The following is a 19549-nucleotide window of genomic DNA, read 5'->3' as shown; positions in this document are numbered from 1 at the left end:
ACTTTTCTGGCCTGCTAGATGTGCTAACAGTTTTGCACCATAGGTGTACCTCACCGTTGATTGATTGATATGTGGGGCTTAACGTCCCAAAACCACCATATGATTATGAGAGACGCCGTAGTGGAGGGCTCCGGAAATTTCGACCACCTGAAGTTCTTTAACCCTTTCAGCCCTGAATTCTTTATTTTGGTCGGATACACTTTTTGTGCGCGTTTTTCTCGTAGTTTGGACCTCAGAAGACCACAAACGAAAAATTGAGCCTCTGGTACAAGTATTTTCGGATTAATTAATGTGACATCAAATTAGGTAATTGGTGCCCAGTGATTGGAAAACGACAAAAATGGCTTCTTTTTTCCTGCCAATTAATGGTGTACACAAAATGAAAACCAACGTCTTACTTTTCAGCCTCATATTTATTGAAACAGCTTCGGTACGTCGTCCCGAAAATGGCGCTTACCTGCCTCAACTTACGCGCCTCGGCTTCACAAAAGACCTCGGTCGCGCTTCTTCTTTGTGGCCGCTACCTCCACAAACGTGCCACAATATTGGTGTCTATTGCAGTGGGGATCATTGAAGAACCATGCCCCCAAGAATGAGCAGCATTGGTTACGTTTCCGAGATAGTAGGGAAAATGTTGTGCGGTGGTGTCAATTGACACCGCCAGGGCCGAAAGGGTTAACGTGCACCCAAATCTGAGCACACGGGCCTACAATATTTCCGCCTCCATCAGAAATGCAGCCGCCGCAGCCGAGTACCTTGGCCGCTAGACCACCGCGGCGGGGCATGTACCTCACCATGGCATTAGGGATTGGTTGGTGTGTGCGATACTGCATTGTCTAGTGTGGCAATGGCAGTATGGTTACATGTTACAGATACACCATCATAGCTTTTTGTTTTGGAACCATACTCATTCTGAGAAGTGATTTCAATGATTATTTACCACTAATAACCTTTGAGACATTCCTGTTGGTGTTAAAAACAAACTTAGAGATAAACTGAATGACTTTTTGTGGTACTGGTGTTTGGTAAAACACAGATGCCTCGCTTACAGCATTCCAACTTCATGTATTATATCAAATTAGTTTTGTAACATTTTTAGTCATTGTGATGTCGAGTGGAACTAAAAGATTTGAAGTTAATGATGTTAAACTTCAGCCTCTTTGATAGTGTGAATAATTTTGAGGATTTACTTGCCATAGTCAGAATGTGATTATGAGTCATCACGCTGCAATAGGGTATTATAAATTGCAACCAGACGAGGTTCTTTGATGTGCGCTTAAATTAAAGTGCATGGGTGTTTCTTCTTCAAGCTCAGCAAGGTAATGCCTTACCAGCTAATCTACCATGGCAGGTCTAGGTTAGCATCAGCTAACAAAAAGTTGCGTTTGACTTTTGGAGGCTCTAGCGGGTAATCGACCTCTTGTGAGGCCCATGAATCACGTCTTCCCCTTCCTAAGATGTCTTCTGCTTACGTCTTGCTTTTAGGAAAAAAATTACTTTCATGTGGGGCTCACTCAGCCACGCTCACCACAAAAGGGCCGAAGCTCAAATGCGACTCACTTCTCTTATTTTTGCGTTCACAACTCACTACTGTATGGCGCAAAAACATGAGTACCTCCGCGACATTAGCACGAAAGTAGGGATATGGATCGAGGGACTTGTTTGTTATGTGCCACCTAATAAAATCAACAGACATTGGGGCCAAGGGAGGCACAGGGTGTGTTGTTTGTTGTTTAAATGGCCACAACTTTCTGATCACTGTGCATCACCTTTTCAGCTTGGTCAGCAAACGTCGCCGATCGGTAGTTGAGGCTCCTGAGAACATGTGAGCCAAACATTGTAGTGCATCACGTGACCTGAAATTCACAATGAATTCTCCAAGTCGGCTTGATATCGCTCCCTTTTTACGAATGATGCCAGAAACCGAAAATAGCACGTTATAAGTTGCGATTCCATTGATTTGAGCATCGTAAGCTGCATAGATGTCGTGGCGACTGCGAGATGCCTTTATGTGCCCGCACGTGCACTTGTGATCACACTTAAAGAAGGCGCACGTTCAAGCATACTCAAGGTCGTGACGCACGCTGACGAAGGTATGCATCCCCTCACCCCTGTTGTCCCCCTCCCCCACATAACTATCAGTGTGGTGGCTAGTAAGAAAGGAGAGAGAAAGCATTTGAAATGTGACAAATCCCTGTGACTCCATACGTGATTTTTGACGATTACTTTAAAAAGTGTTGAAGAGCTCCTTCAGTATTAGTGTAGTAATTATGACGTCAGTGGAAAAAAATTGGAACTTTCTTTATGAAAACTTGACAGCGCAAACACACCCTATCCACCCTTCGGGAATTTGAAGGTACCTAATGAAGTGACATTTGGTGTTTCTATGGCATGGTACTCTATGATTATGGTTGTGTAAAAATTCATTTAGAGGAGTGAAACTGTGGTGATGTTGCATCGTTTAACGAAAGGATAATGCGCTGTGTGGCAGGAGCGTGATCTGGACCGGAGCCAGGTGCAGAAGCTGCTGGAGCAGAACGCGCAGCTGCGGCTTGAGCACCAGGCCACCCTGGACGAGAACGTGCAACTCCAAGGGGAGCTGCAGAGGCTGCGAGCGCAGGCCACATCCCCACGTGAGTGTAGACTCAGCGGTTTTGCAGCTGCACGAGTGACAAGGGAAGGGTAAACCCCCTCAAATTTTGTCGCAGTGTCGGAAATGCGAGGGCGATAAGTAATAGACATGAACAAAGGCGGTCTTTTAGTACCGTATGCCACTCTTGCGGGCCACTACTTTTTTTGGCAGTGAAGGGAAAGCGACGGGGCCAAACTGGGCATCTGCCACCGCTGAAGATTACATAGAAGTGTGGCTGCTTGGGCTAGTTGGTATGGCATGACGATAGTTATAGCGCGACAACAAAACGATGACACAAAGACAAGTGTCCTTTGTGTTCTTTGCGTCTGTGTCGTCGTTTTGTTCTCGCGCTATAACTATCTCCATGAAGATTACAGTCCCACAATTGCATCCGTACTTTTGGCTTGAATATAAAAACATTATTTTTTACAGGATGTTGTTTATAGGGAGACGCAGCCACACCGAGGACATATTTAGAATTCTTTTATTTCCTGCAGTGTGATTTCGTGTTTTTGAACATGTGGAAATGTCGCACGTTTTACGTACACCTCACAGTCAAAACAGCGTCTTCGTTTTTGGGTGAGCGCTCGTCGCCATCCAACTATTCCGACGACTCGCCAAAGGACCTTGGGACGAATTTCACTTGCAAATGGTATGCAACCTTGTTATTCAAACACGGCAATCATTCAAAAACATGAGCCGAACCGGACTACTTCGCGGAGGAGTACTTTTTCCTTCATTGCCAAAATAACTGTAAAGAAACTTTTTTTTATTATGTTTTCTTTAAATGCCATTCTAATTCGTGATCATCATTCTGCTTGCACTGCGACATGGCAACATATAGTTCCCAGCATGCCACTCTTTCCACTGACCTTTGAATATGTGATGCTCACACTACGTTCCATCCTTCAAGGGGCGCTAACAAGACATTGTCTTAGGCTGATAAAATTTTTTTCAGTACTTATCTTCATGAATCTCACTGCAAGAAAATGAAGACCAGACTATTACCTTTTGTTTCGTGCTGATGTAGCAACGCCAGTATCTTGGTGTTGTTTCTTTTTGTATTCAGTTAATTGTGAGTTCCCAAATGTTCTAAAGGCTTTTCAATTTTAATTTTCAACTCTATTATAAAGACAACATGTTTCGCATTTACCAATATAAAAATGAACCATGTCCCAAACAGATGCCTTCAAAATTCACATCATAGAAACTGGTGCGGGAACTTTATGATGGTGTTGCTGTTTTTTCATTTCCACGTCATTGCCGAGTTGCAGAAACCTGTCATGGTAGCAGCGTTTTTTTTTACATCGTATAACGATAATGACGACCTAGCTTAATTTTCTCATTAATGTAAACAGTAAGTGTGAGCAGCAACTAGAACTGTTTTGGCTGGTGATGTGAACATTAAAAAAAATTTGTGTGTGGGTGTGTATGTGTGTGCAGGCACAGAGAACAGCCTGCTAGAGCAGCTGAACACGGATGCTGAGACCAGGGCGTTGCACTTTGAGCTGGAGAACAGGCGACTGCAAGTCCTCCTTGACGAAATGAAGGCACAGGTCTGTCTTTTGCTATTGATATTGAAAATTAATTTTGGCAAGCAATGCTCAGAGTAGAACCTGCATCCCAGAAGTTGTAGTAGGCCTAGTGTTAATGTGCATCGATTAGCTGCATGTTTTTTGTTAGTGAAACTATCCTTCATGTTCCTAGCAAGTCGTTTGCATTCTGTTTGGCTAAAAATATTGACATAAAGAACAATTCAAACGCTTTTAAGCAAAATGACAAATACTACAACAGCTGCTTGATTTTTCATACTTGGAAGAAGAAAGAATAGTGTTCAAGATCTCAAGCAGGTTTTAAAAAAAATGTACTGTGGGAATTTTAATGCATTTTTGTCCATTTTCTTCAATGTATTCGAAGAAATGGATGGATGCTGTTTTAATCTTTGGCTGCTGTTATGTACCGGCCCTATGCCATTATTTCTGTGGAACCCAAGACTCGAATGGAGTAAACAGCAGTACAGTTTCAAAATCAGAATAATCGCGCAAGTAAGAAACTTGTTACCTAATGTAGCTGGCTGCATTTGTGCAGAGAAAACATGAGTGCTTGAAGTTATCTGTAGTTTCGCATTTGCTTTAACCAAAACCACCTTGCTTAGCATAATTTTTGGTTTCGTTTCATTTATTGCATCCTTAAAGGCCCGAGGGCATTACATAAGGGGGGGCAAAAAATACGCTGTAAGTGTGTATAATTGAAGTTGAACAAATTATTATAAACAGTACAGTTCTAATATGGCAGTTTGGTAAAAAATGACAACAAAAATGAATCAAATAACACACAAAAGAAACGCTTTGGCTGGGAATTAGAGTACAAACAACTAGGCACAAGCAAATTATACATACGGTACGTTGGTAGAATATATTTACAGCCACGGGTTAATGGGTGGAATCAAAGTGGGATTCCAATTTTGCGCGGAATGATGTGCGGTCAGGTGTGGCAACAATGGTGTCGGGAAGGCGATTCCAAAGTGTTATTGCTTGGGGGAAAAAGGAGTCGTTCATTGCGGATGAACGGCCGTTGATTCGTGCAATGGGGTTTGAATGGTTAATGCGGGAAGAAGTTCTGTTTGGGGGCTGTAAAAGTTTGTGTCTTGATTGGGGTCGGAAAAAGAAACTGTGGAGGAGGCATAGGCGCGAGATGAGGCGGCGCGACGTGAGTGATGGCAGTTCAATTGATTGTTTTAGGGCGGTGACGCTGATTTCTCTGGAGTACTGTGAGGTTATAAAGCGGGCAGCGCGGTTTTGAACTGCTTCTAGTTCGCTAACGAGGTATGCCTGGGATGGATTCCAAATGGACTATGCGCATTCGAGCTTTGGCCGTACGTATGTTAATTATGCTAGTTTTTTAACGTCAAGAGATGCTGATTTGAGGTTACAGCGCAGAAAACCAAGCGTACGCAGAGCGTCTGAGCAGATGGACTGTACGTGCGGTGCAAATGAAAGAGATGGGTACATGTGCACTCCGAGATACTTGTATGACGAAGCCGAATCGAGAGGAAGCGAATTGGTAAAGTAGGTATGATGAACAGTGGTGCGTTTACGAGAAAATGACATCGATTCGCATTTGGTTAGATTTAACGGCATTGATGAGTCTTGGCACCATAGCGCAACTTTGTCGAGGTCTTGCTGTAGTTTAGTACTGTTTTCAAAGTTGTGGATGGAGGAGTATATGACACAGTCATCTGCAAATAGTCGAAGTTTTGTTTGAATGTTTGTTGGCAGGTCGTTTATGAATATTAAAAATAGAAGAGGTGATAAGCCCGCATCCTGAGGGACGCCTGATGATACGTGAGTTTTAGAGGAGTTATGATTATTAGCAGAGGTGAATTGTTTACGGTTGGAGATGAAGTGTTTAACCCAGGAGACAATATTCTGTGCAATGCCAAGGGAATTAATTTTGCTAAGTAATAAGTTGTGTGGTACGCGATCAAAAGCTTTGGAAAAGTCTAGGAATATGGCATCAATGTGCAGGTTATCATCCATGCTTTTTAGTAGGTCGTGGGTAAACTCGGCTGTGAAAAGTTAAGCCTGTGCTATAATCACGCCCAGGTTTTTCTTATGGCATACGTTTTTTCCTTGTGTGCGTTCATGCAGGTGCAGGAGAGTCCTACCAAGAAAGAGCTACAGGCACAGGTGAGTGTTTTTACAGACAGTTGCACTTTTCTATATTTGTTGTTACAGAAGATCACAGGTAGCACCTTTCTAGTAACCACTGCTAAGTCTACGCAACAGTACTGTCGAACAAAAAATCCGTAATGTATTTGTATGTGGCCTCAAGTTAGCACTGTTCACTTAGTTGCAAACAGCTCATTATAAACCTTCATGCAGTCTTGTGCATGTCAGTCATGCGAATGACAGATCGAGCTGTGGCAATCTCGTTTTGAGAGTATCTCTCGTGTTTCAGTTTTTAATTCTTAGATATTGCTGCTTTGCTGCATGTTCAAAGCCACTTAATGAATTGCTGACTTAGTGAATTGCTGTTATTCAATTTCATTCGCAGTGTGCTTTGGCCAATGAGCGACTTGAGCAACTCGAACAAGAAAACACAACCAAGGAGCAGCAGCACGAAGGCGACCGTCATCGAATAGCAGGCTTGGAGTCTGAAAAGGCAGAATTGCAGCGTCAACTAGAAATCAGCAAGGTGATTTTTCTGTTCCTTTTAATGCGAACTTCTGATTGTGTGCTTAGTGGAGTTACAACTGTTGAACTTTATCAATTTTGCCGACATCAGAGACTACTAAAGGGCACCAGTACATTTAAAACGCTGAGTTTTTCATGGTCGATAAGTGTACATTAACAACGTTCGTTAGAGGTTGAATTTGTGAGTCAATCATTCTGTACTATAAGCAGACTCAATGAGTATAAATTGAGCAGAGAACCATCACAATTTCAGTGGCAGCACAAACAAAAAAATGTCTTGCTACTTTGTATATGCCGATTTTGCTTTTCATTGTACATTGTTCCTTATAGGTAATACATTGTGAAAATGCATTGCACAGGCAAAAAAAATATGGTGCTAGTCAAACTATTGCATGTTGTGGCTGGTTTGTAGCTCAAAACTTATTTTGGAGGCCTCCACTCTAGATTGTTGGCCCAGTCTTAATGCCACATTTTTTTGTCATATGTGTGTAATGCTAAGTAAATTGCTGCATTGTGTTGTTGGAGAAACTTGAAGGTGTGCCATATACGCAATCCCTGTCAGGCGTTAATGCCTTTTGGCTGTGTAAGATGCATTAGTTTTTTTTGTTAAAGCAAAAACTTGGCTTGAATATTGTCTATTACCATAAAATAAACGAGCATGAGTATCGGAAGAAACTCAGATGATCATGAGAAAGACTCCAAGTTTAGGCCTTGTCTCGAACCCTCTTTTTTGCACATTCCCCCTTCTTCAAGGACAAGCCAGCTAGATCAACAACATACCCTTTTGTGTGTAATGTCTGATATTTCCCGCTCGTTTTAGAACGAGTGCGCCAAAATCGAAGAACTTGAAAAGGCTGCCCTGGCGTCGAATCTGGAAGCGCAAAGACTGCAGAAGGCCCTCGACGCGTCACAGAGCAGGCTGTCTACGTGTAGGACCGAGCTTCAGGTAAGTCGTAAACAGCCTCTTACAGGAATGACGGCAGCGTTTTATCTAGCGGATGGATGCTTTCCTAGTACAAAAATATATCTTGTTGGTAAATCTGACACGACGCATGAGGGTCTTTCGTTATTGTTGCACGGTCCGCCCATTGCAGGCAGCAGAAGCGGAGAATGCAAAGTTGCAGTCTACGTTGGAGTCTCTCAAGAGTCAGCTCCAAAGAATGCACAGCATAGAGTTGGAAGGCGCGGACCTGGAAACGTGGCTGCACCGGGCCGAACAGGAGCGCCGGTCTTTGGATCGCGAAGCGAGTAGGCTACGGTCGTCACTTCAGGTTCGTGACCAGTTGCGCATTGAAACCGATACCACACGGTTACCTTAAAGTGTCAAATGAACTTCATTTCTTCATGAATGAGAGAAAAATTTTTTCAAGGGGCTTGTAACACGGGTAGATGCAACCAAATGTCTGCAACCAGGGAAAGCACAGGGGACATTAATTGCAGTCTAAATTCAAATAAATTAGAATGGACAAAAGAACTCCCTTTACGTATGTGATCCAAACCCACAACCTTCAGATACGATTTCCAATGCTCTGCGGATTGGCTACAATGGAAGGCGCATCACTGTCTGCTCCTATTGAAATTTTGCTATGTGTTATACCGAAAGTGCTAGACAGCACTCATTTCAAGTTGTGTCATTACTGCAGTACACTAAAAGGCAACAATTGATGTCCCCCATGCTTTTCTTGTCTTAATTGTCAGTGGCTCTCGTTTGGTTGTCTCCGCTTTCTAACAAGTTACAACAAGCGCTCTGACAAGCATCACATACGTCAGTGCTGAACTCTGTTGTGGCATAAACTGCAAGATGAGGACTATAATTCCATGCTTTCTGAGCTGACGTCATAAGTGATGCAATGTCAGAAGATACAGCTGTATGAGGAGTGATTGTTGTGTACACACTACTATTTCTGCTATACTGACATGACAGGCCAAGGATCAATCGCTGGACGAGCTGTCCTCGCGCGTGTCTACTCTGGAACGAGAGAATGAGCAGCTGCGCAAGGAAGCCCAGAAGGCAGCCGCCTCGGCTGCTCACAACCAAGACCTGGAGCACCGCTGCCAAGAGTTGTCCCAGAAGGCCTCGCTGGAAGCAAAGGCCGTCAGTGATCTACGACAGGTGCGTGTGGCATCAGAGACCGCCAGCTCATTTTATAGGGATTCATAGTGCTGTAGTAGTAGTTTTTAACGCATGGTAAACACCTTAACTATAAAAGCAAGCTGTAAAAATGCACAAACCAGTATTATGGTTTCTAATTATTTCTCTAGTTGAAGAAAAATAAAGCTTTATTTTGAGAGTTTGTATGTGTACACATGTACACTTTAACCCACTTATAATGATACCGTTTTTAACAATATACAATATACCGGTTATAACAATGATAAGCTGCTGCACAGTCAGCATTTGTCATTTTCTATGTGAAATAACCTGCGTAAAGCAATGCCTGCATGCCGTATTATCGGTTATAGCAATGAATTCTGGCTGTTGGATTTCCGCGCCGAAAGGTAGTGCAACGAAAACCCTAAAAAAAATACCCGGTGCCGTTAAGAGTAGACAAACAGACAAATGTACAGACAGACCAAAATTTTTGCGTTGAAGGTCCCCGAAAAAGACTATCCTCTTTAAAAGAACAAGAAATTCAAGCAGCTGAATCCCCCCGTCCACGGCCCAAGCGTCCCTTTGAATTTGCAGTATGCTTCACCGCATAGCTAGTGGAACTGCTGCAAAGCCGATGTTTCAATATTTTTGGGTACAGCGAGAGATCGATGAAGACCCCTTATGTAACAATGACCATGCTGTTATTGATGCTTTTGACCCCCCCCCCCCCCCCCCTCATGTAATACCCTGAAAAGGGCCTTTAAGGGTACATTAAACGGTGATGATGATGATTGAAGACAGAAGGAATACAGACGTACCCAAAAATGCTGCCGTACCAACTATCCCAGTTTTCAATACTATTGCTGACGTTTAAAATCCGCTGAGATGCAGCAACAGTGGTGGCTTTTGTTCATACAATTTTGAACATGAAATTTGAGGTAATAATTAGGACTCGGAAGAGTTTTGGAGTCCTTCAGGTGTCGTCATACGTTGGCCCTATGGGGTTTGTGGCAGTCTCATGAAAGCATCTGTATTTTCAGTCATGCCCGAATAATTTGCAGTTCTGTCATTCATATCTCTTGCATACCCCATCTGATGTCGCAGTTTTCTCACAATAGCCTGCCATCCCGATATTTTGCATATTTTTGTGCAACCCGTTAACAGCAGTTATCGGCTATAACAATGAAGGTTTCGTGACAGTTGAGTATTGTTATGGGCGAGTTCGACTGTACATGCATACAGTTATACATGCGTACACGTGTGGTCGTGTAATTACATAGCAAGTTGCATAGGACCATCTATTTTTATGTCTGTGTCCAGATTGCTTATGTTCTTTTTTTGTTTTTTATTCTTAATAGACGTACAGAAATTGTCATATGAAACATTTTCCGAAGTTGACTTCTACTCGCAGTTTTGTTGATAACCCTTGTTTTTTATTTTTATGCAAGTTATTTCACTCTGTTTGATTATGTTCTTTTTTTTGCTTCTTTGGGTTTTTATTAATGTTCACGTGACGTTATATCAATGTTGTCTTTGCAGACTATAAGATGTGGGTTTTTGTATACCAACTCGGCCAGCATTCTACGGTACTTCAGTACACATTCTGAAGAAAATGCTTTGCCATGTGTAAATTTAGCATACATTTCTTTCTTACTAAAGCGATAGGACATCCTGCATTGATCCGATTTTGAAATTTAAATCACCACTACCACGGAAAGGCATCATTCAAATACATTAAACAAATTTCACAATGCAGTAACCGACTGCTCATCGAAAAAAAACAGACAATTATCTGACGCTCTTGAGATATTGCGTGCAGATTTGCATTCTTCTCCAGATTGTTCTAGTGTTTTCAATCATCTTCACTAAGAAGCATTGGCATGGTGGTGGAGTAGGAACAGAAAAAAAAAAGTTGGCTGTGACATTAAAACAAAAACTGAGGCTACTATATATTTTTTCACTATAATTGGTTTGCACGTTGCAGGAGCTCGTAGAAGAGAAAATGCGTAACGAACAACTGACCAGTGAGCTCGACCGCATCGCCACAAGTTTGGAGCTGACAACGAGCCTGTGGAAAACGCAGAGAGAAAACAGGTAAGCCTCGCAGGGAGAGGGTACTTGTAGTTGCTTTAAACTCCTGTCGGCCCAACGATTGTAACGTCGCAGTTATTATACGCTAATCAATGTTTTAATGGGATCTGTGAAAACCTGTAAACGCCAAAGTACTGGCATTGGTTCAATAGAATAAACTGCTTCGCGTTTTCTACTTTGCCCTTTCCTCAATCACGTGAATGTTTGCTGAAACACACGTTTATACTCCACAGGCATCTATGGATATGAGTGTGCACCAGAACATTACATGGAAGTCTTTATTTTGGCTTGTTCAGGCTAGGCAAAAACTGGATACTCTACCTCTAGCAGAACATATGACTTATATCACGTTATCCCTATGCCCCGCCGTGGTGGTCTAGTGGCTAGGCTACTCGGCTGCTGACCCGCAGGTCACGGGATCGAATCCCTGTTGTGGCGGCTGCATTTTCGATGGAGGCGGAAATGTTGTAGACCCGTGTGCTCAGATTTGGGTGCACGTTAAAGAACCCCAGGGGTCAAGTCGAAACTTCCGGAGCCCTCCACTACGGCGTCTCATATACATATGGTGGTTTTGGGACGTTAAACCCCACATATCAATCAATCACGTTATCCCTACATAGTCGTGTGTGCCGCCTTCATTGGCGGCTATAGCCAAATTTCTTTTTAACTGAAAGCTTCGCAGAGTGTGTCCTGGTGTAGATTGCTGCGTTTCAAAATCGTGCTTGTGTTTCGAGTTTATCATGGTGTGCCAAGCTGTGGTGAGGAAATTGGGTGAATGTAACAATGGCCCACATCATTAGCAAGGCTAGTGGATAGTTACCGGTGTGTTCGTTCAGTTATATTCGATGTTTTTCCGGCGTGAAAAAGCACTGCTTTGAACAACATAGATGCACATTGTTGTAAGCATGCACCGTGGACGCCCAATTCACGTCTCTTGTGCTATTCATATTATGCCTTGTGCAAGATGAGGCATGCGTTTACAGTTAAACCATTTTATAAGAGGCCTGCTCCGGGCGGAAATTCTTGTCCTTTATACGAGATGTCTCTTATAAGCAGCGTATCTCGTATGCATTTCCTTATAAACCTTTGTTGTACCGTGGTTACACTGGTGTTTCTTATACCCATTTGTCTCTTATATCAGTGCCTCTTATAAAGGGGTTCGACCGTATGAGCAATGGGCGTGCTTAACCTAAATTTTCAAGTATTGCTCATGCCTCGGCTAAAGGCTATGGCAACCTCCTTTGTAGTGCATGTCATTCATGTGTCTTAATGTGCAAATTTTATTCTGTCCCTAGCCGAGAAACGCAGGAGTCCCCGAGAGAGCCGACCTTCACGCCACTTTTCTGTCTCGAGAAGACCAAAGCTGTGTTGGAAGAGTGAGTGGTTTTCGTCTTTTTCTCTCTCTCTCTCTCTTTTTTTGCCATTATATCGCAATCTTTATTTCTCTTAAATTGTCATTTTATGTTAACAAAACTAAAACAAGGGAGAATCCTGCTGTGTAACATGGTTAACTGAGAATTATTATCGACCATTTGTAACAACTCACATTGGCTATCGCAGTACTAGTTTGTAGTTTTTTATGTTAAGAAATTACATGCCATTAATTTATTTCAGGGTTGAAAGTTTGTCCAGCGTGAGTGCAGAAGACAAAAGATCCAAAGCTGATCGAGAGGCCATTCTGCCCAAAAGCACCGAGCTGATAGAGTGTGTTCCCGAGTTGACAAACAGGTACGGATCACCCTAGTTAGTCGTGAATGAAGTTTTTGCGAGCACTATCTTGTCGCTTAGCTTTTCATGTCCCTAATCAATCTCTTCACACTTTGATCTGGTTGAGAAAAAGCGAGAAATGAGAAGTGAATGGAGGGCTCGATATCAAACCCTCTCAGTGGAAGTCATGCTGATTAACTTACATGCCTAGCAAGTCTTTTGTTTCTGCATGAAGTACTTGCTGTGCTCATGTTCCATTGACATTTGGAATGTTCATTTGTGTTAGCAGTGTGGACAGAGACAAGCTGATCTCAAAGAAAGTCGTGGAACTAAAGGAGAGCATTCAGGCACTTGAAAAGAAGGTGTGTATGCATGTATGTGCTCTTCATGAGGACCGTATCAATGTACGCAACTCATTATAGTTGGGCAGCAAGGGCTACTAAAAGATTGATACGTTCTGCTCTTGTGGCCTGTTAATTCAGTACAGTAGTGTACCCTCTATTGAGCCGTACTGTTCTAGTGAAACAGGGAATGCTCTAAACGTTGTTTTCAGAGGTTCTATAGCATTTGGAGTAGTTCTTGTTTACAGTTATAACGTGCTGGCAATGTTAACTTCACTCAGTAAGTAAAAATGACTTCTAAAAGCACAAGGTTGATGCTAGTGTAGTGCACTCGAACTGGAAGATTGTCCGACAGAGTTCCAAATTAATTATGAAATAATCTTACATTTCAATTCCTAAAATAGTGCATTTGTGCAAAAATATTCAGAGCTGCAGAAGTGGCATTTTCAAAATTTTCAAGATGTCGTCTTATACTGCCTACCCTCAGATTCTATTAAGAGCCACGATTTCTAATTTTTGTCTTAAATAAACTGCAACAAAAGGAAACAAACTAAAGCAAAACAAATAAAATAACTATGAATAAATAATATGAGAAATATGACGTGGCAGCCACTAAAAAATGCTATAAAATGTGAGCCCGTCTTCAATCAGTCTTAATTCGATGATTGAGTTCTCTGTCGAATGCATTCATTACACTCAAACCTCTATTTAACTAATATTTATATAATGAAATATTGGTTATATCGAATTTTTAAATATAACAAACTTATTTTTGTGTAAAATGCAATTTTATTATAATGAGGTCTTAGTGTATATTCAGTATGCCAATTCTGGCAATAAACATTTTATATCTGCTTTGTTATATCAATGTCGTTAATAACAAAGCTCTACTGTACTTAATTATTTTATTCGCACCAGGGTTTTATTCTAACTTCCTGACCTCCCGTGCCCTCGCTCATTAGAATGGCTGCCTTGAGGAAGAAGCCTGGCGCCTGCGTAGCCAGCTGCAAGCGTTGCAAGAGCACACAGCTTCCTTGCAGGGGCGAGCAACGAGTGGAGAACAGCGCCACCTGGGGTTACAGGCTCAACACGCTCAACTACAGGTGTGTGAAATTGTGGCCCTGACATGGAGTGCTGATGACCAAAAAAAAAAACACTTCTGATTGTTACTTAAAGGCAGTTAGTTAGCTGCTGCTTTTTCATTTGACAGCCAAAAGTTGTTGGGTGTAACGTTTTTAACATCCTAAAACTGCAAGGTAGCCTATAAAGATGCCGTATCGAACGGCCGTATCGACCCCTTTACGCTGTTTTCGTGCGTTAACTTGCAACGAAATTGAAGTATAAGAGTTTTTAAGTTCACACACAAGGATGACAAATCACAGATTACTAACATTAGGAACAAACTCTAAAAGATGACTAGAGTAACAGATGAGCTTTAAGTTTCATGGTTATAAAAAGCCCAAAGCCAGAATAAAATGTTAGTGAACAATTTATGGCATACTGTAGTTTATGGAATACGGCAGTTCTTTTAGTGTGAAACAATTCTTTCTTGGTTTGAGGCTATCATGTAGGTTTCCGGAAAAGTTGCTGCCTGCTCGAAGTGGTTTCTTCGGTTAGAAACCTTAGGAACAGTACAACAAGCAGCGTTAGTAAGGGGTGCCGAATCAGTAGTATATTTCAGCATGGCCAACTCAATGTGGCAATATTGCGACTTTCTGTTGTTTTGACCGCCATGCAAGTAGTGTCAAGTACCCTTGCAAGTAGTGTCAACAATTTTCAGTTCAGCATTGCTTGTGTGATGCTGGCTTGTGTGAGCAGCTTTGCGTGTGCAACTTGTGTTGTGGCTAGATAATTTTGCATCTGCAGAACTAAATAAAAGGCATGTATGACTTTACTAGCAGCTGTATGCAACAAAGGCACACCCCGTAGCACTTCGGTACAGCTTCACTAATGAATACCCAATTTTTAATCATGCTGGAAATTAAAACATAGTTGCTGCAACTCTTGATCAAGCCTAACAGAGCCTGATGCATTCACTGCCCAATTAAGTCGTAATAGCTGTTCTATGCTTACTAGTTAGCGCATATTGAAATCACTCTAGTGGCTAAGGTACTTGGCTGCTGACCCGCAGGTCACGGGATTAAATCCCGGCTGTGGTGGCTGCATTTTTGATGGAGGCGATAATTCTGTAGGCCCGTGTTCTCAGATTTGGGTGCACGTTAAAAGAACCCCAGGTGGTCAAAATTTCTGGATCTCTCCACTACGGCGTCTCTCATAATCATATGGTGGTTTTGGGACGTGAAGCCCCAGATAACAATCAATCAATCATACTGAAATCTCATTTTTGCCTTGCAAAGGTAGTAACTGTACCCCTCAGCTCATTGTCACATTATGCCACAAAAGGTCTTCCACCTTTTCAGCAATTGCAGAGACCAGTCAATCAGTTATTCAGACTTTGACACAGTTGTGACGATGCCTTTATCGATAATAAGCATTTGAAGAGAATGAAAGTAAGATTGCATCCATTAATTAGGCACCAGGTATTAAATTATGTGCCATTGCACCTGTCTGGACTGCCATATCTCACAGAGAATATGCATTGCTTAAGTTTTACAAAACACTCTTACGCGGACGGCAGGTTAATCGAGCTTGGGAAATAATTAGAGCATCACAGAGCAAGAGGTCATAGGTGTCATGTCAAATTCAGGTGTATCAGTGTCAAGTTGTGGTCTGTGTGCAGGTGGAGGCAGCTTATTTAGGATCACAGCACACTGCCCTGCAGCAGAAAGTGTCAGAACTTCAGGAGCAGCTGCTGAAGGCCGAGACACAACGAGATCAGGTATGATTTTGTCATTTTCTTATTGCGTGTTTTTGCCGATGTCATGCTAAAATGTATGCCGGTTTTAGACATGTCACCTCATAGGAATGCATAAGGAAGTAACTATACTCGCAAAAAATTTACTGAATTGCAATTGCTGCAAATTTCTGTAGTGCCTTTAAGTTCTGATCTGCAAAAAGATGCAAAGCTAATGGTATTTTGTCTTATACTCTTTGCATTACTGTTAAAGGTAATTTACCTCGGGCCAAGACCTCGCATCTTGTGCACGAAACACTGTTGTCAGACGAGTAGTGCCACTAAAGCCTCCTATGCATTCACAGAGAGCCCCGAGCTTTTACTCTGTGAGCATAGGAGGTAGAGGGCATACAAAAGAGACGACAGCTGGAAACGCTATCACCCAGCTAAAGTTTGTTGAGGTCAATTATCTGGCCTGGTTCCTACTGTACTCTATTATAAACAGGGATGGTACGACTCGCTTGTTGCAATTGGGACAATTTCGTGGCCGTGAAGAACCACGCTCTGAAGGCGACTCTGAGTTTTATTTATTAAGGTGAAAAGTTTAAGACATGAACAAACAGCACTGGCCATGGCACGGTGAGAGAACAACAGATAAATGCGCTGAAGTAACATGGTTCATTGCTTGAATGTGCAATATATACAGAAACATTGCGCGGAAGAACAACAAAAATACAGTAACTGCGCAAAGCGCAAACAGAAGCAAGAGGTCGTTGTACCGAATGTATCGCCAAACAGTGTCACGTTTCAGACAACTGATTTGACAGTTATGTAGATAAATCAATGCAACACTGACGCAGGCATTTTCATGTGTGTAAATATGGTAAGCTTCGCTAACGCCGCTTTTTATTAGCATCTGCATGTTACCAAAACGGTATATATTGCATACCCAAGCAATAAACCGTTGGTTGTTACTTCAGGGCCTTCAGCTGCTGTTCTCTGACCGTCCCGTGTCCAGCGCCATTTTTTCAAGTTTTAATCATGTACCAATCAGCCCGGTTAAGTGCACTGCTAAAGGATGAATAGATTTTTTTTCTTTTTGTAGAACACTGCCGTGAAATTGTCCAGTTTTTAGCAAAGGCAAGGATTCAAGCGTGGTATAAAAATGTGCAAATCGTCTGCGCGCAGCTCTCTGTGGAAAAGACGGAGCTGGCCCAGAGCAAGGAGGCACTGATGCGCGACCACCAGGTGCTGGAGAAACTGCATGAGCAACTGTCGGCCGACTACCAGGCCCTGGCGTCAAACCTCAGCTGCGTCAAGGCCTCGTGCAAGTTGCTCAAGCAGGAGAATGCAAGCCTCAAGGTACACCGAGTGACGCGTTCATTCTTCCAGTTTGTCATGAAATTTCGTTTGGGTGATATAACAAATCAATAGACATCTGGGAGAAGCATATCGAAATTCTTGAGACGATACTATGAGAAATGTATGTACGAAAAAGTAAGTTCAAGGCCCTTTTTGTTGTTGTCGTTTTGTTGCACATAACCTTAATGAAAACCAAGAGAAAGTGAAGCCATGAGGTAAAGGGGACAGAATCGGTAGTGTTGTAACTGTATTGTAGCAATTGTGATGTAAAGATGTGCCACTGGCAGGCACCGAATCTTCAACCATCACATAATGCAGGCTGTGCATGGTATGCTCTACTGCCACAGTGGTGTAGTGGTTGCAGTGCTCAGCTGTTGAGCCAAAAAGGTTGCGGGTTCGATCCTGGCAGCAGCAGTCGCGTTTTGATGCAATAACGCAAGTGTTCTTGTTTATGCAGGAGCAACTGGAGGAAGCAAACCTTTCAAGTGAGGTGCTGCGACTGGCCCAGGATGAACCAGTGGCAAAAAACCTGCGCTCTGAAAATGCCAAACTAAAGGTGTGTGCGTGTGTGTGTGCACGTGTGTGCTTGAGCACATGCTGCAAATGGCTTTATTGCATTTGTGCTGCCGTCACCCTGTGTTTGTATCCAGCTACTTGCTATGTTGTTCAGCTTTCACAGTTACTTCTAAGCCTGTACCGTGCAAATGTGTTGAGCGATGACAAAGTCAGCGCTCCTGTCTTGCTCTGTGGTGTGGACACACTTGTGGCTTGAGGTCTATGATACCATATGAACAATTTTAGTGGGATCTGTGGATTATTTTTTTTTTTTTTTTTGTGGAAGTACCAGTATTGAATTTTTGGCATGATCTCAAAGGTGTGGATATGGAGGTGTAAGGTAAAAAACAGAGTGCTATAGACTAGCTTTCGCTGCGTGAAGTTCTTTGAGTGCTTAGATCTAATCCAATCACTATAGTGTTCTTTTTTTCCAATTTTTCCATGTAAATGCGGCCGTAGCTGCTACTGAGCATCAAACAGTGCTGCGCTAAGCTATATTACGCCATGGCCTCCAGCTATACTTTTGCCATGTATGAATTTCCAGGAAGAGCTGAGTGCTGCCCGACAAGCTGAGGAAAAATTGCGCGCAGAGTTCGACGCCCTAAAGACTCAGCATCGGGCGCTGAAAGAGTCGCACAGCAACCTGCGCTCGGACCACAGCCGCCTTCGTGGAGATCTCGAGGAAAGCCGCAGCGATCTTGTAACTGCGCGAATGGATCTCTCGCGACTGGTTGCCAGCTATGAGGCAAGTTTATGCCTGTGACGACTGCGATGAGTCCTGTGAGCGCAGCCCCTCTTTACTGTCTAATCTCTTTACGACTGATGTTTTGCTGTTATTATGAAAAACAAGCTCTTTGAAAACTGATACAGGTGTAAAGATGGCGTATTGCAATGATTGTCAATGCTTTTGATCTTGGCAGCAGAAACACTTTACGATATTGTATAGAATGTCACTGCACCTTCAGGCAATGTCAAAGAGAGCCCAAGCAAAAAGCCAATGCTCTCACGAGACTATCATTAAATTACTGTGAAGTTCTCGGTCAATTGCATTGCCCCACATCCCTCGAAGATTTCTGCACTGCATTCCTTGTTGCACTGCCCTCAGCTTACCTCCACTCACCTTTTACTGAGCAGCAATGTCATGTGGTGATGTCATCGGAGAAAGTCGTGACGTGATCGTAATGTCACAACTTGGCGTCATTGAATAACCTCATGTGACATTTTGCTGTTGTGTCTCTGGAGTGCGACAGTACTTTTTGTGGTTATGCCGCCGCCGGTCGTCACTAATTGCTGTCAAATCTGGACACCGCATCTTTAAGCAACGCTTTTACAACTTGCAGAATGCACTGGCGATATTGTACACAAAATACATGGCACCGACGAGCGTACAGTAATGTGGCTTTCCTGGGTGCACTGGTCATATGTGCATTTGTGTGCACCATTTTTCGATCATTAAAGCTCTATTAATCACGGGCGAATTGGTGATCATCCGTTTCTGACAGCCCTCTGTTGTTGGGGTGACTTGTCGTAAGCTGCCACATTTTATTGTTACTTGGATATGATTGCATGAGCATTGTTATTGCCTGTAGCAATTGAAATGTTGCGTTGCTAAGCACTTGGATGGAAATTCAGTATGCAGCTTGGGGGAAGGAAACGGTTAAGAGGGAGCATTGTAAAATGAGATAAAAAAAAAAAAAGAAAAGTACATCAGGTGTGCACCCGCTAAGCTTCATCTGTCTCAATTTTCCCAGCAGTTCCTGAAATTTTTCACTCATGTGA

General features: G+C 42.7%; 1 protein-coding gene across 2 annotated transcripts in view; it reads left to right on the top strand.

Moving 5' to 3' along the window:
* Girdin (protein girdin) overlaps nucleotides 1–19549 on the top strand; it is a 36020-nt gene that overhangs the window by 11206 nt on the left and 5265 nt on the right. Inside the window, exons 11-26 of one of the 2 annotated variants that reach the window (XM_075867082.1) lie at nucleotides 2492–2633; nucleotides 4076–4188; nucleotides 6283–6321; nucleotides 6689–6829; nucleotides 7649–7774; nucleotides 7923–8099; nucleotides 8753–8941; nucleotides 10905–11014; nucleotides 12307–12387; nucleotides 12626–12739; nucleotides 13008–13080; nucleotides 14022–14162; nucleotides 15800–15898; nucleotides 17042–17215; nucleotides 17673–17771; nucleotides 18315–18515. In XM_075867082.1, the coding sequence (XP_075723197.1) occupies nucleotides 2492–2633; nucleotides 4076–4188; nucleotides 6283–6321; nucleotides 6689–6829; nucleotides 7649–7774; nucleotides 7923–8099; nucleotides 8753–8941; nucleotides 10905–11014; nucleotides 12307–12387; nucleotides 12626–12739; nucleotides 13008–13080; nucleotides 14022–14162; nucleotides 15800–15898; nucleotides 17042–17215; nucleotides 17673–17771; nucleotides 18315–18515 (2019 nt within the window). Of the gene's footprint in view, nucleotides 1–2491; nucleotides 2634–4075; nucleotides 4189–6282; nucleotides 6322–6688; nucleotides 6830–7648; nucleotides 7775–7922; nucleotides 8100–8752; nucleotides 8942–10904; nucleotides 11015–12306; nucleotides 12388–12625; nucleotides 12740–13004; nucleotides 13081–14021; nucleotides 14163–15799; nucleotides 15899–17041; nucleotides 17216–17672; nucleotides 17772–18314; nucleotides 18516–19549 lie in introns of both variants that reach the window. The other variant, XM_075867081.1, reaches the window with a different exon arrangement.

Source organism: Rhipicephalus microplus, chromosome 6 (genome assembly GCF_043290135.1).
Source record: "Rhipicephalus microplus isolate Deutch F79 chromosome 6, USDA_Rmic, whole genome shotgun sequence".
Lineage (NCBI taxonomy): Eukaryota > Metazoa > Arthropoda > Arachnida > Ixodida > Ixodidae > Rhipicephalus > Rhipicephalus microplus.
This window is presented reverse-complemented; position numbering and strand designations above follow the sequence as displayed.